Here is a 23,781-nt window from a genome sequence, read left to right on the forward strand (position 1 = left end):
TATGTAAACATCTGCATATAATCACACACACATACACATGTGTTTCTACAAATATCTATTGACTTTTGCTCAACAGGTCTAATGAACTAAAGTCTAAATTTGCAAATGATTACACAGATACAGAAACATACTGGGGCAAAGTGGAAAAGTGGTACTTTTTTTTTTACTTTGAGGAAGTAAATTGTTAAATTATTTTATTGAAGAGAAATTTATAATCTGTTAAATACTATTTATTATTAATAGGCACTTATATACAAAATTTTTAGAATACAATTTTTATTTTACAATCATAAGAAGGACAGATAGTAAATCATTAACTGTGTCACATGGTTTCCATATGATTTGAATTTCACTTTGTGTTGTATCAGCAACCCCTTTAATTTCCTTGGATTGCAAGTCTTGTAAAGGTATGGATGGGAAAGCCATGAATATGGAAATCTAAAGTTTTTGAAGAGGAAAAGACCTCTATCCATGGCCATTATTAAGGTAACTGCATTTTAAAATAGAATTTTAAATATGTAGTGAGACCTGAAGCCTTTCTAATCAAATTTTATTGTTTCTGTTTTATCACAAAAAGATTCTGTATCACAAATTGATTCAGTATGTTAGTTTTTAGAGGGGACTTATATTTATGTTGACTGACAGTTTATTCTTCCTGACCCTGTCATGTTAGATATCATGTGTTTAATAACACCGAGGACAACATGATTCTGATTGATACAAGACACTCTCTCCTGTGGCACTTAATTGAACCCTACCTGGTACTGAGACCATGGTGCTCTTTGGAGTACTATCATGCAGAAAATGTAGGGCTATTAAAGGTTGGGATCTTCAACAGTGATTTCATGTCCACCTGTGAGCAGGTGTTGGTGCTTGGATTTGAAGTGAAGACAATGGATATTTGTGATTACAGATTTGTAAATCTTGGGTAGAATTGTTTTTTAGTTTGCCATGAGCAAAATATAAACCTTGTGTCTTCTCAGCTGTTCCAAGGCTCTTTCAGGACTGGAATCCTTATTCAAAATAATTGTGAGACAGTGAGCAAGCTGACATGCTTGATAATGTGTGGCTCTTAATTTATCTCAACAAACCTGATGGCTTCAAACAGCACCAAGATGTCCAGACAGGTCTGCAGACTGCTGACATGACAGTAGTTTGGACAACAGGCTTGTCAGGAGTAGAAATCCCCTGGCTCACATCTTCTCCTCATGCTGGTATTTCAGAGGAGTCTTCCTGTAAAACTTCCTTTCTCATATTCCTCTTTGTGAAGTACTTATATAAAAAAGAATAGGGAGGCTGTGAAGAGGGAGGAATCCTGTTACCTTTCTTACTCATTTCAGGTGCAAGAGCAGAGGCTACTCCTTGCCACTTGAACATTGGGTACAGTATTAGTCATTAAATGTGAACCTTGGAATCTTGCCTGATTTGGCCATAAAGTGTCTTCCAAAGAACTTTCTGTTTGAATCCAGGTATTGACTAAGCTGTTACTGTTGTGCTTCCTGTAACAGTTAAACAGTGCTTGTTTTGTTTTGCTTAATGTTTGGTTTTGTTTTTAATTTGTTCTAAAAACCATAGATACAGCTTGACAAAGGTGGTACTCAAGTTGCAGAATGACATGTTGTCATATAGAGTAAATACTGTTTCCTTTGCAATTTTCTTGAATGAACCCTTGTAATAAACTTTTAAGTTGGTTCATACACAAATTTTCAGACATAAGAAATTCAGTTACAAACCAACTGGAGTTGGAAGGGACCTCTGAAGATTATCTAATCTAAACCCCTTGCTAAAGCAGGTGCACCTGTAACAGGTTGCACAGGATTGCATCCAGGCAGGTTTTGAATATCTCCAGAGAAGGAGACTCCACAACTGGGCAGCGTGTTCCAGTGCTCTGTCACCCTCAAAGAGAAGTTTTTTCTCATATTCAGATGGAACTCTCTGTGTTTAGGTTTGTGCCCATTGCCCAGTGTCCCGTTGCTGGGCATCACTGCAAAAAGTCTGGCCCCATCTTCTTGACACCTGGCCTTATTTTGTGTTCATTGACTACATCCCCTCTCAGTAGTCTCTCCTCCAGCTTGAACAGAGCCAGCTCCCTCAGCCTGTCCTCACAAGAGAGATGTTCCAGTCTTCCAAATATCTTTGTAACCCTCTGCTGGACCCTCTACAGTAATTCCTTGTCTTTATTGAACTGGGGATCTCAGAACTGGACGCAGTAGCCCAGATGCAGCCTCACCAGGACAGAGTAAAGGGAGAGAAGGGAGGGAATAGCCACTCTTGACCTGCTGGTCACACTGATCATAGTGCACTCCACAATGCCATTTGCCTTCTTGGCCACACAGAGACATTGCTGGCTCATGGTTAACTTGTCTTTTTGTGTTGGTAAACACAAAGTTCAATTTATGATGGACTTTGTACTGAAGTCCACTTCCCAGAATCTGACTGTGGATTGAATATAAATTGCATTAGTGATTTGCAGGAGATTAATGGTATTTTATTGGAGAGAATAGGAAAGAACAGTGAAAGGATTCCAGCTATCCCAGCTGCAAGACTGCCTGATCTTTCTGACCTCTTCTGGGCCAGGACATGAAACCTAAGTAGGAGATAGAATGAGAGGCTAGAAATAGCTAAGGCCTAGATCCAAGAAAGTAATCCATACACACTCATCACCTTTTCGGGCTGTTATGTTCCCACTTGTCTTCATTAGGAAATGAAGAACTTAAGTTCTCTTTTTTGGGTTTGTACCTAGGTCACAATGAAGATGAGCCCAGTCAACCCAAGCAAAGAACAGTCATTACATTTGTTTATGGGTTATTAACCAATTATCTCATTTCATTCCTCTCTGGCAGTGTGCCTGAATTCACAAAGTCCAAAGGGATCTGCCTCCACATGCCCTTTCCCTGCTCCAAGTTTCCTGGTGCAGCTGTTCCCCATGTATTGTCTGCAGCTGTTTGGCACTGGCACCAGCCCAGCCTTGGCATGTCCTGCATCCCATCCTTTGCATTTGCTGCCAGCAGCTTTTTCCTAAGATATGTAAATGAAGTAAAGGGACTTTGTAATTTTAAGTTTATAGCTTTGCAGAGGTGAATGAGAAAAAGAATGTACTGCCTTCCGGCTTTTCTGCTTCACCTGCCAAATACCACAGATCTACAGAGGAAAGGCATGTAAGGACTACTCAAGAGGTCACAAGAACCCTTTCAGTGTTGGGCAATGTAAAATGTAGTTCTGACTACAAATTAATTCTATTTGCAATGAGCTATGTGGGTAAATCATCTATGTGTAGCTATCCACAGCTTAGAAGACATTTCTCAAAGAGGTATACACTGGTCCAGGTTGGCTCCTTACAAGCCTCTTTAACAGGAGAGCTGCAATCTTGTTTAGCACTTTGCTACTGCATGTGGAAAATCAAGCAGGAGTGATAAAAACACTGGACATGTGCACACAAATGCAGTGACACAATTAGAAGCTGCCAAAAGATGTTTATTCTGATACCATGGTGTGTGCTCAAGAAAAAATTTTCTCAACATTTTGTGCTGCGCACAGTAAAGGAGAAGAGTTTAGAAATTTAGAAAGTTCTGGGAAGGAATCAATCTTTTTTCCATAAGCTGCTTTTAAACACTTGTTTCTCAGTGTTTTACAACTCTTAGGAATTATCTCAACAGCTGTTTGAGTGGAGAGTCACTGTTTGGGAGAATGGGTGACCTCGGCAGGTTTAGAAATGCAGCTCTCTTGGGCTGATTGTTCACCAGTATCTCAGCACATTCTCCATTTTGTACTTGCCTGTTCAAATGGTCATGAGAATTGCTGTAGAATATTTTAAATGATGAATTTATTGTTACTGCTAATCTTCCTTTTTTTTTCTTCTTCTTTTTAGGAATCAGTAATGAAGAATGACTCCGTCAATTAAAAAGAAAATTTACATTTATCTTTTCCAGAATAGATGTGTATTTTAGAAGTTAATTTAATATTAAATCAAGAACATGGAAAAATGCAAGTCTCTTTGCCATAAAAAAAATGGATAACCCAACTTGCCTTTGTATGAAGCAAGATGAGAAGGTGGTATTGTCAGGAAAAAGATTCCATTGTAGGAAAGCATTTAGTTTCCTTTACATTAAGTGAGGAGAGAATGACAACATGGCAGTTGCACACATGGTGAAATTTACTAAGCAGAATTTCTTTTTTTTAGTTGGTGGAATGATAATTTATGTAGTTGATATTGGAGTGGACTTCTGGGTAGCTAGTAGATATTTCTGTCAAGGACAATATTCCTGGAGTATATTGATACTTTGTTTTAGAGGTCTTTCATCAATAATAACTCAGATATTTAGTTATGAGTGGTTTAAAAACGACTGGGAAGGTACTGATACTGGGAAGCTGAAACTGGTTTTTCTAGTTCATCTCTTTCATTGTGGAATTTTTATAAGGTAAGCACACATAAACATTTATTTTAAGTTGAGAAATCATGGTGCTTTAGGACAGTTACTAAGAAGTGCTTAGTATGGCTTCAGGGACAAGAGCAATTCTGGCCTTAACAATTACTGCTCCATGAGAACAAATGTCTTTTTGTGGTAAATTTTGTCAGGTTTTGATGGACATGTAGTTTTTCTTCCATATACCTGCAAGTAATGATTTTTATCATTCACTACCCTACTCTGTTTGATTAATCAACCATTTGATGAGGCATACATAATAAAAATTATTGCTTTGAAATGTACTACTGTCATAACTAATAAATACGAGTTTTCAAAGTGATGTTATGCACAGTTAGCATCTGAGATAGCTGAAGAAGTAATGTTTCAACCTGAGTGTCTAACCATGTGTGGAAAACTCACCAAGATTCAGAAGAGAAATGAATAGATGAATAGTTAGTAAGGATATTTGCAGCAGCATTCCCTCAGGGACTGATTTAATGGTGATAGGAAACTTTGTTTGCTTAGTGGATTACCTTGACTCTAATGCGATCCACAAAACTCTTGGATTTACCTGAACTCATACACTTTCCAATGAATATCTCTTACTATGAATTTCTATAATTCTGAATCTTCTTTCCCAGAATTAGCTCCATATTCTCTGAGTGACTTATTATCTAGTAAACATTATTTTGTCCTTTGACAGTGTTGTCAACTTGATTGCTTGTTCTCTATTGCACAAATGATATTTTCTCCGGTGCTGCTACTTATGCTTGGAAAATTTCCAAGATGTTATGTATAAGTTACAAAGTTCTTTCAGCCACTCCTCACAATCCAGCAGTGTGGTAATGCATGCTGTAAAGTATAAACTGGTAACAACAAGCTGGCATCTGGGCTTGTACCTTTGTGATTCACTATTACATACTTTTATTGTATGTATTTTCCTTAGGTGTATCAAGGTACAACTTCCTCCTGTCCTCCCTCTTAGTCATCTAATTTATGTAGTTAATTTAGACAATGAGTCTCTCAGGTTTATCTGCGCAGTAAATGGATAAAAATAGATTCTGTCAAGTCAGGTCACACTTATTGAGGTGAGATTCTCCATAAAGTCCTTTGGGGCAGAAAGCCATATTCTTCATTCAAAGAGGAAAATGAGGGCCTAGCCATTAAATAAGATTTGGTCAGTGAACTCTGCAGATTTGAAATTATAAGACGTGAATAAACCTTATCAAATTTTCTCTTTCTTTCTTTCTTTCTTTCTTTCTTTCTTTCTTTCTTTCTTTCTTTCTTTCTTTCTTTCTTTCTTTCTTTCTTTCTTTCTTTCTTTCTTTCTTTCTTTCTTTCTTTCTTTCTTTCTTTCTTTCTTTCTTTCTTTCTTTCTTTCTTTCTTTCTTTCTTTCTTTCTTTCTTTCTTTCTTTCTTTCTTTCTTTCTTTCTTTCTTTCTTTCTTTCTTTCTTTCTTTCTTTCTTTCTTTCTTTCTTTCTTTCTTTCTTTCTTTCTTTCTTTCTTTCTTTCTTTCTTTCTTTCTTTCTTTCTTTCTTTCTTTCTTTCTTTCTTTCTTTCTTTCTTTCTTTCTTTCTTTCTTTCTTTCTTTCTTTCTTTCTTTCTTTCTTTCTTTCTTTCTTTCTTTCTTTCTTTCTTTCTTTCTTTCTTTCTTTCTTTCTTTCTTTCTTTCTTTCTTTCTTTCTTTCTTTCTTTCTTTCTTTCTTTCTTTCTTTCTTTCTTTCTTTCTTTCTTTCTTTCTTTCTTTCTTTCTTCCGACATTTCCTTCCGACACTTCCCCTTTCATCTCCTTTTACACTTCCCCTTTCATCTCCTTTTACACTTCCTGCTCCATCTTTGACCTTAGATCCCTAGAATGGTTTAGTTTGGAAAGGACCTTAAAAATCAACTCATAGAAATCAACTCTCTGCCATGGGCAGAGATATCTTCTACTTGACCAGGTTGATCAAAGCCCCATTCAACATAGCCTTGAGCACTTCCAGGGGTGGGGCATCCACAGCTTTTCTGGGAAACCTGTGCATCACCACCCTAGCAGGAAAGAGTTTCATCCTGATAACTTGTCTTAGCCTACTGTGTTCCAGTTTGAAGCCATTCCCTCTTGTTGTATCACTCCATGCTCTTGTACAAAGTCTTTCTTGAGCTTTCTTCTAGGCTCCCTTTATGTACTGGAACTGGTGGCTTACAAACTAGTACCCTTTGGGAACTGGAGGTTTGTGCAGTGCACAGAAAAATGGGAATCAGTTTGGGTTTGCTAACACACTGACAATGCTAAGGAATAAATATACAAATTATATTGCTATATATATATAGATGTATATACATACATACAATATATATATAAAATCGGAGGCAAACAAAATTAAAAATATTTCTTATCTAAGAAGGCTTGATTTCTTTTGTTGGAAAGAGTGCATACCTGCCATTATATTTCATATGAAATAGTATGCTCTGCAAGGAGACAAAATTAAGTTAAAAATGTACATTTTAACTATGCTGACTAAAATTATATTCAACCTGACCCATTTAAATGGGTCACACAGATATTTGTAAAATTGAGAACAGTTGTGACATACCAGACAACATTAAGACAATAACACTGCCACGGAATGTGGAGAAATGGGACATTTCCTTAGGGCAGTATATGAATTCTGGAGCTGTCTGATGTATAGCAGTGTGCTTCATCAGCCTAGGATACACCTGTGGAGACTAAACATTAGCAATTCATAATCTTTGCTGTCAGAATAGGTCACATAGGCAGCAGCCACTGTGGTACTGGCATCTGCTGTTGCACTTCTTGGTGCTTAAAGGTAGCTCAGAATGCCCAGCAACTTTGAATAGAAGCAGAAGAGAAAAATTTTTTTGCTTATTTGTAAAAATTAATTCTAGATCCATGAGACATCAGAGTAAATGCGAGGGCTTTGCTGAGCCTGGGGTTATTTCATTACGTATTTCTAAAAGGAAGTGAGATGGGCTCCAGGATGGGCCCTGCTCTGAAGCAGTACCGGCTGGCAACAGTGAGCACTCCTGTGGGAGATGCACTCTGGAAAAGGACCTCCTCTGCTTAGTGGTAGAACTCTGGGAGGAGGTGAGTAGGCTGAGGAGTATCAGAGAGAGAGAGACACCCATGCAGACTGCTAGAATCACACTCTACCTTTCCTGAGACTGCCCCACAGGCAGGCAGGCAGGATGCATGAGGTGGGTGATTCCCTATCCACTCTTCACCTGGCTGAGCACAGTGACTTAAGGCTAGGGGGCAATGGCAACAAGTTCCTGCCCAGTGCAGCACGGGTGTCTCCCCTGTGAGTAGCCCACCTTCACAGGAGCCCTGGCATAACAGGTATGAACTCTGCAAGCTCTGAACAATTACAAGGATGTTGAGTCATCTGGCTAGGAGATGTCACTGAGGTTAAGTTACCAAAACCCTGTGTCAAACTCTTACTGCTGTCTGCAAATGAAAGCAGGCTGTCGTCAGATGGGGGTCATTCTTTTCTTTTAAAGAGCAAGTGACAGGATGAGAGGAAATGGCCCCAGCTTGCACTGGGAGAGTTTGGATTGGATATTAGGAGAATTTTCTTCACTGCACTGGGACAGGTGCCCAGGGAAGTGGGTGAGTCTCCATCTCTGGAGATATTTAAAAGACATGTAGATGTGGCACTTAGGGGCATGTTTTAGTGGTGGACTTGACAGTGAAGAGCAGTAGCTGTTCTCAATGATATTAAAGATCTTTTCCAAGCTAAAGGATTCTGTGATTCTATGTGTTTGATCACATTTTCTTGATATAAATTTACTGACCTAAGAATTGATTCAATTGCATTAGTTTCATGGGTTTAATCCAAGTATTTTGATACTTAGAAGGTGAAATTTAACATGCAGCAGAGAGTAATTTTCATTTGATAAGGATCTATACAATGCTAAAAGCTGTGACTGCATGGCCAGAATTTTGACAGGACAATCATTATTACCAGGCCACTCACACCCTGCCTATACGAATTTCTAAATGGCACCCAAACATTTATCAGTATAGTTTGATGAGATGGGATGTGAAGTATAAAGCTGGGATTGTGTTACAAAGTCAGTGGAAATCAGAGGGGAAGCATGTGATAGGAAACATTGGCGAGGCTGCTTGCTTGTCACATGTGAAGGCTGTGAAACAACAAACAAAATAGCTGTCACCCCTGTGAATTCCCAGCCAGAGACAAAGCCTTCCTAATTTTACAGCATCAAACTTCATCACTTGTGAAATGATGATGAATATCTAGGAACATCTCAAGAACAGAGAGACAGTGGAGCTGTGTTTCCATGAGTGTTAATAACAAGTAGGAGCCCTGACAATCTGTGTTCTCTACAAAGAAACGCTGCAAAGGCAGAAACCCTTTATTTTCCTCCTGTCAAAGTGAATGATATTTAGAAACAGTGGTAATTCTTTACCTTTGTCTTTACCATATGACAATTTCAGTTGTAAAGAAATTGTAGGTTTTTTACTCTGTTGGCTTTCAAGTAGCTTATATACCAATGAATTTATAGGGAGAAAAAGTAAATGGTAAACCTGCATTTGTCTGTATTATTGACATAACCATTTCACATTCCATTTAGGATGCACCTCTATCTAAAATACATAACAAATCCATTACTTTTTATTAATGTATTTTTAATACAGTTGTAGTACCTTTATAGAAGACTTTTTGCTTCAATGAATATTGAAGCCCAGAACTTCTATAGCAATAGATATATTCTAGGAAAATAGATTAGAGGAGTACAGCTATAATAGTTTCAGAGCAGGCACAGGGTTTAGCTGAGCTGTGGGCATGATAAAGGAGAAAATTTAAACCTGACCTATCCTTTATTATGAACTGAACTTTGCCCTAGGCTAGGAAAGTACTTCAACACTAGGTCTAAAAGTTGGCTATGAGCCCTTCCTAAAAGATCCTATTAAATGCCAAAGGGACAGATGAGAATGACAGTATAAGTACAAAATACTCTTAAAATATGAAAAGTTGTTGCAATGAACTTACAGTAAGTGACATAAGCATGTGGGGCTCAGAAAAGGCCACCCTGCTTAATACATAATCAAAGAGCAGTAGAAGTATTTGGAGTTTACTAGGAAGATAAAAAGCTATTCTATAAAGTGTTCAAAGTCAGAAGTGGCCTCACCAAAACTGCCACAACTAGTGACAAATCCATAGCATACCATCTTGTAACAATATAAACCTAATACACAGTGCTCAGAAGGAATGTGCTTTGAAATCTGACAAGTGATTTCAGGTATGTATCCAGCTGAAATATTCCTTTTTGGACATTTCTTGCCTTGCACATCACCTGCCATCTTGGCTGTGAGCTTTGCAGCTCAAAATTTGTGCAGCTGGTTTCCACTTCTTGCTGCTCTGGTGGATGAGTCCATGGACAACTAGCAGTAGTAGACGAGCAGTCTACCCAATTGTTTTTTCTTGAAAACATTGCAAACTTTCCAGATTTTTACATCTCAGATGCAAGAACCAGAGGTTTTGGAATACTAATTGTTTTATAAACAGAAAAAAGCTTTAGATGCCTTGCCAAACAGTTCAGTTCTTTGCTTATGAGTGATTATTCAGGGAACAATAAGATAAATACACAAAACCATAAAAATAAAAATGAGTTTCCTTTGGGAGTAAATAATGGATCCAGAGCCAGCTCATGGACTGAGTGACAGGGATGCAGTCTATGAATCTCTGCAAGGAGAAAAGGAAAGGCTCTTGAGTAGTAACAAAGCTGTTCCACACCTATTCCTACTGTTGCAATTCTCACTTGTATGCTCAACATGCCATAACATAACCAGGGCATAAGTCATTAATCCTCTGGCATGCCCTTAACCCAGAAGCTGACAATCCTGGCTGTCTTGCTTGCGGTTGTGGAAGAGGACCCTACACTGCCTTCCCTGTGGTCAAAGGATTTTGTCTTTAAAGGTGATAAAGGTGTTAAACTTTTAACCTCTGAAGGAGCCAGGGGTTCTTCCTTAGCTCCCTTAGTAAGGAGACGAGTCCTGCGCCCCAGTGTTACACTGGGAGGAGACGATGCTGGGAGATCTGGCTGGCTGCTGATCTGCTGCCCTCTGTTCTCTGTGTACCGTAAATGCAAGGCACGGCTTTCATCAGGCCCGTGGTGTGTGCGATCCTGTGGATGGCCAGGGAATTAGAAAGCTGCACTTCAGCAGGAATCCTGCAGTTATCTCAGATGCTGTCTTAGGGAATGTAAGCAGAAATCAAGTTACGGCACCAGACCTTGCCTTTCTCAGCTTGTGTATTAGCGGTCTTGTACAACTGTCCTTAAGATAACCAAGTGTTGGCTTGTGGTGCTCTGTTTAGTTTCTCAAGAAAATAGATTCAAATGAACGATGCAGCTGTCATAATTTATTTACTGAATTAGCTTCTCTTTGGATGAGGAAAGACTCTAGTAGTTTTTGCAAGGCTAGAAAAATTGTCTGAATAATAGTGAGTTTTCTTCAAAAAGGACTCCTTAGGTTGTCCTTGCCTGCTGGTTATAGTCAAAATGAGTTCATTGGAGAAGAATCTTAGAAGCTGAAAACATCTGGGAACTAAATAGACAGAAATAGGTTTGGAAGTGATGTCTGAAGGCTGCTATGATAAAAATCCTGTTTATGGACAAACACATGGATTTACATACCTATAAAGCCAAGAACTTAGTATAAATTAAATTCTAACAGTTGATTCCAAGAATCATTATTAGTCTAGATCTATTCATTACAGAAAAAGAAAGAATTCTTCTATACATAAAAAATCTTCAGTAATAATCATAATAATGATAATAATAATGATACAGTTAAAATTGTTACACACATATTTTTTCATTCTTATCCCTTTTTTCAAGCCATCCCTTATCCTATGCATGTGCTTTTCTACACTGTATCCTATCTCTCCACATCTCAGGAACTCTGCTGTCATAGCAAGACTAGATTTATCTATCCTACATCATCATATATGTAATAAATATCTAATTTGAGAGTGTATCAACAGGCAGTGTATCTGCCTGTCACTGTTACCTATATAAAACTATGACTATGACACAAAGATGGAAAAAAAAAGGTAAAACTTGATTTCAGTGTTACCAAAATATAAGTCTTCCTGATTATTTAGAAAGTAACAATGTAGTAGATTTTCTTAAAAGTCTGTTTTATGTTTGTAATTCATCAGGTATTATCCTTGGGGCTTTGGATCTATATTCTGCTTACATAGATGTGGAACTTCACAGCTGGATATTCATTAATACCCTGAAAATGATATAAAGGAAGTGAATGAGTATCTCAAAGAGAGACTGAGGAGAGATGCCAAGTGAATTTTCAGAAAGGCAGTAATTTAAAGAAATAAGAACCTAACAAAATTGAGCTTGTATTCTTTATTTAAAAAAGTCTCATTCTGTTTTATTAATTTTCTTATTGCATGGCTTAACTTTTCTTATTGCTGGGCTTAAATGATTCTCTGATATCCCTGAGACCAGACAGATATCAGACAAAATTTTATCTGAATAGAAGATGGAAAAGCTGTAAGGCTGTATAATTTTGTTGAGTTGGTCTTCTAAAAAGTGCTGTCTAATCAAGTGTCCTTTTTAAAATAGGTATTGGTTTGCTTTGAAATACGGCTGTCAAGCTGCATTTAAACAAACAAGTAGCAGAGGTACATCAGAAACAGACCCTTCCAACTTCATTCAAAAGCAAACTATTGATGCAGTGACTGATATTAACATGCTCAGGGTGTTCAAGGCTTTTCTTGAGACCACACCACAACTTTTTCTTCAGATTTACATTCTCATGGAACATGGCAAAACTCATTTCTATCAATGTAAGTCTTGTCTATTTACTTCTGTTGCAAGCTGAGTATCTTACCTAAAAATATAACTCATGACTGGATAACATTTCAACATACCTTCGAAAACAAGCATTCCACTGTATTATTACTCTGCATTTAATTAGAATTTCTGTCTAGTAGATGGTCCATTCTGCTGAATCAATGAGAAGGAAGATTTCACTATAAAAATGAAAAGTCATATATAAATACTGTGCATCATAAATGTAAAAGTCATAATATCTAATCAAACCATAATGATGCATCTCTTGAAAATAAGCTCTTAAATGCAATTAGCATGTAATTTCCAGAGCATTTTGATATGTGTGGTTTTGATTAAAGATTCTTTTAAAACTGCTACCTAGGCACTTGGAATTCAGTAAAGTAATCAAAGCAGCCCTGCAAGCTGTCACTACCATTACCCATGTTACAGGTGAGGGACAGGGTCAAAATTAAATCTGAGGATATGTCAGTATTGTAGAATGCAACATGGTGAAGAGATACTGGTGCAACTCTCAGAAGCAAGACAGCAGCTGTACCATTTCCAGCTCTAAGTCTAGCAGAATTATTGGCAGGACATTGACTTATTCAGGGTTGGAATTGATCTAAGTCTAGTGTTCCTTCAAAGTCCATGGAGTCGAAATTGACTCAGATAAAAGGACCAGGCAAATCTTATCTTGGATATGACCATGTGAATGATCAAGTCTTAGTTATAGATTTCTACATTTTAGACACAGCAGACTCACATATATTGGTTGTTGAAACTTAAATTTTTATGGTCTATTTGCAATACTTTGGGAATTTCTAAGTCACTGTGTATGGATATGGCAGATATTTAGAGAAGGCCATTAAGGACCAGGAGCTGGGCAGGATAACACAAGTGTACCAAACAGCATCAGATATTTAGATTTAAGTAACTGAAGTGAGCTTAAAATTAGGGTGACGTGTTTTGGAGCAGAGAGTAAATATAAAACTGGGTTAAAGAAAGTATTAGGAAAGCATGACATTTTTTAAAACTTCATTCAGCAATCATAGTGTAAAATAGTGTATCTTTTTCTCTGATGTAACATTTTTCCTTATGTTTTGTTTAGATGCTGCCATTATGATGTCTTTTTGTGGTATCTCCTTATCAATGGTTGATTATCAGATATCACTACGAAAATCTCTGCCTGACAAAGATGAATTTCATCTCTTTTCCAAGTTTGTGTATCTCTTCTATAAACTGCTTACCATCACTTCTTGGATACTCAGTATTTCATTGATCACTCTACTCAATGTCAGAATTTCTGTAATTCTGCTGATATTTCTTTGGATCTGTGGCTTCATTTGGACTTTGAAACAGAATACAACATTTTGCAAGTCTAAGAAGATGGAGTATCTGTACAGAACTGTAGTTGGAATCATCCTATTTTTTTCATTTTTTAACATAAAGGGGAGAAGAACAAAATTTTGCATTTCTATTTATTATGCTACTCACACTGTAGTGACTCTAGGTATTTTATTTGTATACATGTTCTGGAAACCTTTCATTATCAAAGAAATATGTTTTACAATTGTAAGCATATTAACTCTTTCAAGTCTGGTGTTAGGTATTATTTTTCTTGTTGTTTATTACAGCCATTTTCATCCCACTACTTATTGCACACCTCAGGCATATTCAGATGAAATGGATGGAGGGGCGGGGCAAAAAGTTAGAGTGAAAAGTGGTAGATTTCAGAATTTCTTAATGCAATGAACATTACAAGTGTGGTTTTGGTTTTTTGTTTGTCTGTTTTTTGTTTTTGTTTTTGTTTTTTTTTTTTTGTTATTTTTGTGTTCTTAATAGCAAGATCTTGCTGGACAGTGTGTTTCTCTGTCATTGTTACTTATGTATCATCACTGAGGAGTACATAGTGGCTTTGAATAACTATTTGTTTTCCACAATACAAAGACTCTGTAACATGAACACTTATATGCTGGTGAAAGTTAGTTTGTCAAAGAAACTATTTCATCTATTCATCCAACACAATTCACAGTTTTACTTTTTTAGCAATGCAAATGTAACATAGGAAAAACTAAGAGTTAATGAAATGAAATATAGCATTAAACCCACATTCTATTAATTTATGTTGGTTCTGTTAAAAACAAGGCTCTTTTTTTTTTCTTTTTTTCATTTTCTTTCTTGCTGGAAGGAAAGAAGAGTATGTTTAAAATAACTGAGGGCAATGATCAGTCTTCTGCTTCTCCCCATTACTGTAAGGGCTGCAGTCCTTCATGTTAACACACTGTACTGCCTTCTCCCTGAAGAATAGCTTTGATTTATGGCTCAATCACTGTCTTGCCACAAGGAAATTTGGGGAGATGTTTTCAAGCATTTTATTATCTAGGTGTTCTAATGACTTCTTTGTTGTTTTTGTTCTGTTAATCTTTCACACAATCTTCTGTATTTATGGATGACACCAGCTTGTTCTGGGTTATAATAGCAGCCTGAGCGATTTATGGATGGCAACAGGACCCTTGCATGAAAATGAAGAGCCATCTTCCATGAAACATTCTTCTTCTTTGGACTCTAAGATGTAACACTTTAAATGCTGATTTCCACTAAAATATGAGGCTATGCAGATCAGGCAGTGGTGCAGCATCTTCTGTCTATTGCTGGGTAAAAGAGCAGCAACTATTCTGATGACTTGCACTCGGAGGGGCTGGCAAAAGATAAACCTAGCTTGTCCATCAAGAATTTTTGGCAGAAGGCAGAGTGAAACCAGACATTTCAGCTCTGTGTTCAAATGCTAAATCAACAACAATGAAATAAGGTTGATTGCCACAGTTTGTTCAGAAATAAAATCTAAGGGGGAGTATTTCAGAGCTGTTGTGTTTTAAATCTGTATTATGAAAACCTGGAATTCTTTTTCTCCCCTTCTTTCTCCTTCCATTAAGTCACATTTGCAGTTAGATTGGCCACAGGGAAAAGTAGGGAACTAGGTTTTAGAAAAGAGCCTAGAGATAAGAAAAGGTGATAAACTTTTCCAGGAACCAAATCTGTTAATATTCTTTATTGACAACAAACTTCTGTGAAACTCTGGAGAAAGGGCTGAAGCTTTGGTTGACAATTAGGGTTCCTAAGAGCTGTGTCTTGTGTCTTTTGTGTCAAGTTCATGGACTGCAGAATGCTCTTTTCTTTTTACTCTTTCAGCCTTACCAGAGCTCAGGGAAAGTTTCTAAACATGTTTTTTTTCTGTTCAATGTCCACACTTCTCTTTACCAGGCCAACCATGTACTACATCTCCTTGATCCTATTCAAGGAAGTTAATTTCTATGTGCATAGCTTGGACTGAACAGTCTGCCTTTCTGAGGCTGCATATGAGAAATTGGTGTAGCCAAGAGAAAGAGTTTACTTCTAAAATCCCTCATTCCTGCTTGGGGGCAACAAAATGTGGTCCACAAGTTAAGACAGAAAAGCACAATCCATGAGACAAAGCAATACTAATTTAGTTTTACTAAAATTGGTATAAAAACCAGTACCTTCACTTCTTTTACTGTGGAAGAGAGATATCCAGATTTGCTAGCCCTGGAACATCTTCTTAGGTAAGGAGAAAAAGCCCAAGGCTTTAATGCACCATGATTGTCCTAAGTTCTGTCTTTATTGCAGAATATTTATTGCTGGTGATGGTGTCCTTGACAGCAAAGTGCATGCCTGCTTTTAGGCTGAATGTACTTATATTTTGCTATGGAAAAAATAGAATCCTAAATAGTGAAGACAGTCCCTATATGGCTTCCCACACTTTTACTCTTTGTCAATCTAAAATCCTAAGAAGGGACTAGGTTTGGAAAATAGAGAATATTACTCTATTTTGCAGAAAATGATGAAATGTTGTCTAGCTATTTTTTAGAAGATGATATAAAGTTTTATACATAATCTGAGAAGCAGATCTCTTGGGAAATATGAGATCCTAAGAAGTCCTAGTGTGGGCAATTCACCCCTGAGGCCTCCAAGTTCTCTGCCTACTGCCCAAAATCTGGAGCCTGAGTTGCTCCTGAGGAAAATTAATTTCTGGTGTAACAAAATAATTTCTCTTAGTGATTTTTTTTCTCCTTTCAATGAACTGGCAAATTCCAAAGAGAAGTCTTTCATTGCCATCTCTCTGGCCAACTCCTAACACTCATTTTCTCTCAGGGGAGAAAAGCTGAACATAGTGCTGCCTTCTGTTGTTCTCCTTATGTCTCCCCACTCCCTCCTCTGTGCCCCTAAGAAGAATATTACACTGAAGTTGAGTTGGTAAGAAAGACATCTAGGTGGCTATTTATATAATTCTAATTCAAATGCACACCAAACAAAATTACTTCAGTTCCAATCTTTATTTTAGGCTTGTAAGTCCTAGTTGATATAAATTTAGCCATATCCTGAGCCTGGAAATGGTCCTTTGGGAAATAATTTAGATTCTTTTCATAAATCTTAAAGATCTTCAGTGTCCTTCCACCAATACATCTCCATTTTGCTGTCATCAGTCAGGGGACCTCAAGAGATGGAAATTCCTAGTGGTTTGCTCCCAGTGAATTTTTATCTAGAGGGGAATATTATGAGAATAAAAATTTAACTTTAAACTCCTCCCTTTCTTCTTGACCTTAAGATTTTCACTTGATTCCCTTCATTTTCACAGCGATGAAATGGCTTCTCATTCATCTGGTAGTTCTAACTCAGAATCACTATAGGAGGGAGGATAAGGAAGCACATGAATTGACTCCAGACACATTTCATATCACCAGTGACCACTTCAGACAAAACAAACAAAGCTCCACTTCACCTGGGTGTAAAGTTCAAACAATAGACTTCATATATATCCTTTCTGCTTCCAACTACCCTTAAAATTCAGCTGCCAGTCAGTTCATGCATTGCGCTTGACCTTGTCATTTTAATCTAACAGCAAATTGAAAACAAATGGGTTTTTTTCTCCTTTTTTTTTTTTTGTGTTAAGTATGCCCATTACATCTTACAAAAAGTATTTTAATAAGTTAAATAACATTAATAAACAATTTCTTTCTGTTTTGACTACTGTCAGACCTGGGTAATAAGAACAACATCCAACAGAATTGTTTTAATTATCCTACTAATATTCAACGTGCCATTTGATGGCATGGGTGAGCTCACCTGATGTACCACAGATAGCACTGATTTATTAAGCCATAATTGGGTTTCCAATAAACATTTGTCAAAATAATGTATTCATTCAAACCAAAGCCTTCTTTATTTATTCATATAAAAGAGCACTTAACTTTCAACAAAGAATTGCTTGCCATCAAAAACACTCCATAAACAGGGGAAATTTATGAAGATACAGTACCAGAGGGTGATGGTGGAAGACTGAAGTTCACTTTAACCCTTTGAAGAGCTGAGTTCCACCTCTTGCTTGGTACTGGTATTGCATGTATTTCTCACTAAAAGCCTCAACCCCAAACATTAAGCTTTGTATATTTACATGTGAAAGTACCATCTCTTTTTTCTACCATTGTGTCTTACATCTCAAAGCCTGTTTCAAAACTAACATGTCTTATTTATATTATATATAGTCTAGAAGCATGCACACAGCTCAAATTCTTTAGGCTTACCTACACTCTGCCCACAGGTTTCACCATGTGTAGATTCTTCCAAAAAATTGTAAGCTTTGAGATGTTAAACAATGTATCTTGTCTAAACCTGAGGTATTACATGTACTTATCATTCATTCTCACCAAAGAATTTTCCTGTTCTACCTCTTTGCACTCTTCTCTATTTTCTTTGCACTTTAGTTTAATCTTACAGAACTTTAGTAGAATAATAGCAAAAAATAGCCCATTGGCTGTACAATTGATATTTGAATGGAGTGCAGCTAACCCTTTGGAGTCCACCTTCAACAAAAAATATTCTTTTTTTACCTCCAGTTGGCTAACATATAACAAATACAAGTCACTGAAGGTTCCCACTATGCAAGCCTTATGTTTATTAGCTTAGTAAAATGTAGACCTTGGTGTGATAGGAGTGTTGGTTCAAAATTAATGTAGCTTGCTAACACCTGTTGAAAATACAAACTTCACTAGCCTTCCTATGACTGTATTTCAGTTTCCATATTTTAGCATACTTTTTATTTGTGACAGCGAACACAGATGTAAATAACAGAATAGAATGAGAAAGAATAGGAAGATTTCCAAGTGCATGCTCATGCCACAGAAACTCTTTTGCTAATGTCAATACTAATATGTGAATATCATTACCATTATCATTACTACTTGTGGCACTTTGTCAAGGTGAAGAGGATGACAATGCTTAGAAGAATATGTCTGTTGCAACTGGAATGCAACAAAAAGCTTTGTCTTCTCAGCACTGAAAAGTGATCTTAAGTCTCCCTGATTTAGCACAGGTATTTTTTAATGGGCGCTTAGAAAAGACACAGTTAAATATTTTGGTCTGTGGGCAGTAGGCAAACTGCTGAAAATAAAGTGCTAAATGTTACTGGATGCTTCCTGGCTGCTATGTGAAGGTAAATGACAAAGCTACACATTTGCAGGTCACTTGCAGAAAGGTACAGAGAGGAAGTTCAGGGTCAAAATTGTTATACAGGACTCTAGCTACTGCTGAATATATCCAATGGATTGTTTCTTGTGTCCACAGGCTATAATCCTATTTTTGTATTATAAATAAAGTTTGCATTTTTGTATCATAAAGTTTTAATATTTTATAATGTCTTGACTTTTAATGACTCATGTTCAGTGCATGGTAGAACAAATATTTCTGTGCAGAAGCATTGTCTTATCTGTTCTTCGCTCTTTGGGTGTTTGGTTCCCAATGTAAGATCCAAGTTCAGCTCCTGCCTTCTTTAAGGCTTGGCTTCCTTCAGGGATTTGTTTTCAGGAATAGAAAACATCTTCTCTTCAGTGGTAAGTATTTATTCAACTAAATTTGTCTGGCTGTTCACATAAAAGTTTGAGGCACTTCAGAAAAATACCGTTAGCTTTTTATAATTCTTCTGTGCTTAAATTTGAGGTTTTCCAAAAACTACATCTTACATGAAGATTTGCATCATTAGAGAACATTGAATTATTTAACTGAGAGAAGAAATGCAGTTGAGTGTTTGAAGTTATGCTGTGTGGAGACACCCAGCACTGCCATGATGGAGACTGCATGCTGTTGAGGGTTTTGTAAGCCACCAGATCTTTGTCATACTGTTTAATTGGATGAAAAAGCAGAGTGAGAAGAGAGTATTTTTGTAATTTGGACTCTGAAAAATGGAAAATGTACAATGACACAGAAAGATTACATACTACAGATCTCTTCCATCTGTTTTGGGCTGTATTTTGCTGGGCTATAGACATTCATAAACTTAGGTTTTGGAGAATAGATCATAGTCACCTGTCATTTGCTTTTGTCACCTCTCCAAAGCAGAAAACTCTACCTCACATAGTTGTGTGCTGCTTTGCCACATGCACTAGTGTGTGGCAGAGTTATCTGAGTGGTATTGTAGGTTATTTGTAGGTGGGTATTTACCTCAAACTTAATAAATTAATTCAAATTGTATGTTAGGTTTATAGGCTTCTCTACAATCAAGGGAGAAAAAAGTCACGCCCAAGGTGCTGCCATCCTGTCTGCCCTGCCACCTGTTTAGGATGTGGTAAATGTTCCTTTTCAGGTGCCCTTTCCCATTGACTACAGCAAGAATATTGACAGGATGAAGTTTAGTTAAGTAAAACTTTCTTAACTTGGTTCCCAAGTTATGACCTTTGGTATAGCATTATGTCTTAGGTATTGCTTTGCTGCAAATTGCTGATATGACTCTATTTTCTTACTTGAGAAGAAAACAGGAAGCAATTTACTCTTGGTGAGTTCTCCCTGGCTTCTCTACCATGACTTTGACTACATGGTCTTAACTCATAGTTTGCAGAGCTGAATGGCAGTTACATAAACACAAGGAAAACAGGCTAGCACATGCAATATCACCTAATTTTAGAGTCATCAAGACCATTTTTAAAAAGCATAATATAAGCAAAGTTATATTTCAAGTTGAATGTCCATTTCTACTGTGATGTGTTAAACAGAGGATTTTCATAAAAGAAATATGCATGGTGGTTTCAAACAAGAATGATTATTATGTAGAAAAAAACAAATATAAAATTATTATTAGGGATTTGACGTCTGTAATCAGGCATGGACAACAATAGCTATCAGTAACTAATTTATTCCTTTCTTTTAAGAGAGAAATGAAACCCTAAAAACCCTTTTCTCGCTTATGTTCTCTCAGCCAGAAGAATAATATTTACATGTACACATTTAGATCTGTAATTAAAGCATCTGGGTGTGGCCTTCCTCAATCAGAAAGAAAAACAAAACCCAAATCCACAAGGGTTTTTTTGCTTTGGGTTTTTCTTGACAATGAGGGATTGTTCATAGGAGAATAGAAACTAATAACTTGCAGGCCTTGTTATGGGCAATGATTGTTTTTCCCTCACCAAAGTGGGCTGAGCCTCTGAGGCTCAGCAGTCACCAAAGTACACATGCGAGGTGGGTGGCCCTCCTGTGCTTTGAGGAAGGCACTCAGCTCAACCACTTGGGAAGAAAGCAACTGAATCCCACTAAAATAGTAGGTTTTCCAGATTTTGTGTATCAATACAATTTTCAAATGGGTGAGTGTCAAAGCTATGATAAATCTTCTGCTTAGAAAAGTCCCAACAATATTGTGTTGGTGATGTCTTATGTGTGTGTCAGACAGCCATACACCAAGCCAAGAATTCTACATGATTTAGGACCTCCATCTGAATTTTTGTTTTAAAAAAGGGCTTTCTCAGCAGTAGATTGGAGAGATTCTGTGTTACTGATACAGTTTGCTGCGGGTAATCTCAGAAAATTGATGAGTATTGCCTGGGGAATAAATTGATCCATTCAATATAGCGCCATGCTAAAAAAAAAAAATCAAAAAACCCTGTTTCCTGAATTTTAGAAGACTGGATTCTCCTACTGCCTACTGAGCTCCAGAAGCAAGTTTTCAGCAAGTGCAATTAAGCATCACTTAATCCTCTGTGTAGTCATAGTACAGCCTGAGAAGTCAAAATGTAAAACATTCCAAGCCATTAAGAAATAATTTCAGGTAAGACTTGCCTCTACCTTGTCCCTCTCACTCCTTCATTTTCTGTGAAGGCTCACCTGGTGCTTTTCAGGAGTTATCTTTCCTGCTGCTTTTCCTTGAGGAACAGGCAGTCTATGCATAGGCAGGACAATGTGGCAATGGGATTTTATGTACCACCTGAGTGGAACTGAGGTGTAGGAGAAAGAGAGAAAAACTATGTCAGTTGTCTGTTGATCTCCCATTTAATCCACTTTGCTGCTTCTGTGCACTCATCTTCATTTTCCCAGGTCTCTTCCTGCCCCTTCATGTTTTTATGTGATTTCTCCATCCTCTGGTGCCAATGCCGAAGCCACTGCTGCACTTCTGCCCTGACATAATTTTGTTATTACTTATTACTTCTTTTCTTTCTATTCAGCTCTGTCACAGTGATGGAACAGCTGAGGTTAGAACGGATCTCTGAAAATTGTACAGTCCAACCCTCCTGCTGAAGCAGGGAAACCTGGAGGTCCCTGGGTGGTTGTGAAAATTTCCTAAATGCAGTCATGTTACAGTTACAGTGTTCAGCACTGTTCCTGGCTTGGAATTTTTGGGCTGTGAGAACTTGAAAAACAAATACACCAAGAAAATCTCCCAGATCCTGAAGTAGCACTGTTACTCTTGAGAAGGCCACAGCATTTAGCATTTCCAGGTAAAACTGAGAAACATAAAAGGAACCGAATTGCCAGAAAGAGCTGTAGCTTTTACAAGGCTTTCAACACCTAAGTGTTAATAGAAAAGCCTGATGTAGTCTTCCTCATTTAAATGGTTTGTGAGAAATCTCCGCCTACATGTTGTTGCTCTCTCACACAACCTTTCCTGATACTGCTGTTCCCCTAACTTCCCACAGAGTGAGATTGAATAGTCACACCGTCCATGTTTGCAGGTGTCCACAGGAGCTGCAGAATGACCATGCTGCAAGGGCAGGAACCTGGGGCCCACCTCTAAAACCCTCTGAAGGGAAGCACAAGTGTACTACATTAGAGAGCTGCCTAGTGGGCACCTTGGACCCAGAGAGTTTTTATGGATGTGGTGCTGTCTAAGAGTGAATAAAGGTCTCTGGGCTTCAGCCAAAGTGTTCCCACAATGTTTCACTGATCCAAAACTGATCTGGTTTTGGTCATCTAGTCCAGGACTCCAGAGCCACTGACCTCTCTTCTTTATGACTTAACTCTGTGTTCCTATAGCCTGGTTTATATATGTCTGTATAACCTGCATTTATTTTGTGCTAAGTGTTTTACCTTTCGTACTCGACTGCAATAACAGTACCTCTGCCAATGTTGTCTTCTGGTGTAACAAACAGAGCAAGCGTGACACTGACAAAAATAGCACACGAGCAACACAAAATATTCATATGTATGTAATGAAAACAGATGGTTGTTGCTGTGCTGGGAGGGGCAGTATTGTATAAGCCACCATAAGTGTGGGGGCTGCCTTTCATTCTCCTAATCCTTCCCTGACATCCTTGGTCTGTTGCCTGCCAACTAATCTCCCTCATGCATAAACTATTAACCAGCAGTTCTAGCATTAATCATGCAGTTGATTGTCTTTATCTAGGCACTATTTTCATCTGAAAACAGTTTACATTAGAAACACATTCTTAGCAGAATTGCTAAAAAAGACTTCATAGTTTTTCAAATAGGCATCGGGGCATTGGTATGGTGATTTCCTTGCATGGTAATAATGTCAGAAGTTAGGTTTGGGAAGAAAGCATTCTCCATTTCTGAGATTTAATTCTCTAAGTGTTTAATAAAGAAAGGAATGTAACAGAGGGACAAAATAATTTCAGATACTAAATTTTTTAGCAACTTTTTGTATGACTCCATTCTTTGTCCACTCCCCCTCTAACTGTCAGAGTTTTCTTTTTCTCTTGGCTTACAAAGATGGGAGGTTAACAGTGCCAGCAGTAGAATTTCTCTTTTTATCCACAGAAATTTACACCACAGGTAATGGCATGTTTTCAACCACCTTGTCCTGTCAAGTCAGGCTGTTCTTTTAAGTGGTGTCTGCCCAAAAAAGGCCAGGTAGCAGAAACTTAGACTTTAAATTTTAAAGAAAAGTTGCCATGTGGAAAAAGTAGCATCAGTGTCACTTACGTCAGTTAGTGTGTGGGATAAGGAATTATTAGCTTTCTTGTTTTAGTTAAATTGTTTCAGTTCCACCAGTGGAACTTGCAAACTACCAGAGAAGTTCTAGTGAGGAATTTAACTCATGGGCTTAAACACATCTGCAGCTAAGCAGTGAAGGTTAGCTACATAAACAGGGGTTGAGGGTTTGGATTTACCTGAAGAATTATAATTATCCTAGGATTATTCAGCAGTCTCTGGATTATTAGAGAAATCTTTCAATCCCCTATTACCCAAGACTTGGTCTAACAGATCAAGGGTTGAACAGATGTTTGATTGAATGGGATAATAATTTAAGTAGGCCTGACCTCT

General features: G+C 37.5%; 1 protein-coding gene across 1 annotated transcript; it reads left to right on the forward strand.

Annotated features, from left to right (window-relative positions):
* Positions 1-392: 392 nt before the first annotated feature.
* XKR9 (XK related 9) lies at positions 393-14,130 on the forward strand. Its single transcript, XM_059486952.1, has 5 exons — positions 393-486; positions 1,341-1,469; positions 3,869-4,418; positions 12,013-12,236; positions 13,331-14,130. The coding sequence occupies exons 3-5, from the start codon at positions 4,129-4,131 to the stop codon at positions 13,972-13,974; spliced, it is 1,158 nt and encodes a 385-aa protein (XP_059342935.1). The 5' UTR covers positions 393-486; positions 1,341-1,469; positions 3,869-4,128; the 3' UTR covers positions 13,975-14,130.
* The last annotated feature ends 9,651 nt before the right edge of the window (positions 14,131-23,781 follow it).

Source organism: Ammospiza nelsoni, chromosome 1 (assembly GCF_027579445.1).
Source record: "Ammospiza nelsoni isolate bAmmNel1 chromosome 1, bAmmNel1.pri, whole genome shotgun sequence".
Taxonomy (NCBI): domain Eukaryota; kingdom Metazoa; phylum Chordata; class Aves; order Passeriformes; family Passerellidae; genus Ammospiza; species Ammospiza nelsoni.

What these genes read in the sequence shown, in the direction of transcription:
- XKR9 (XM_059486952.1), top strand. Translation starts at nt 4,129, where the DNA reads ATGGCAGTTGCACACATGGTGAAATTTACTAAGCAGAATTTCTTTTTT. An exon ending in CATTGTGGAATTTTTATAAG is followed by an intron (nt 4,419 to 12,012) that starts GTAAGCACACAT and finishes TTTTTAAAATAG; the next exon opens with GTATTGGTTTGCTTTGAAAT. An exon ending in CAAAACTCATTTCTATCAAT is followed by an intron (nt 12,237 to 13,330) that starts GTAAGTCTTGTC and finishes TGTTTTGTTTAG; the next exon opens with ATGCTGCCATTATGATGTCT.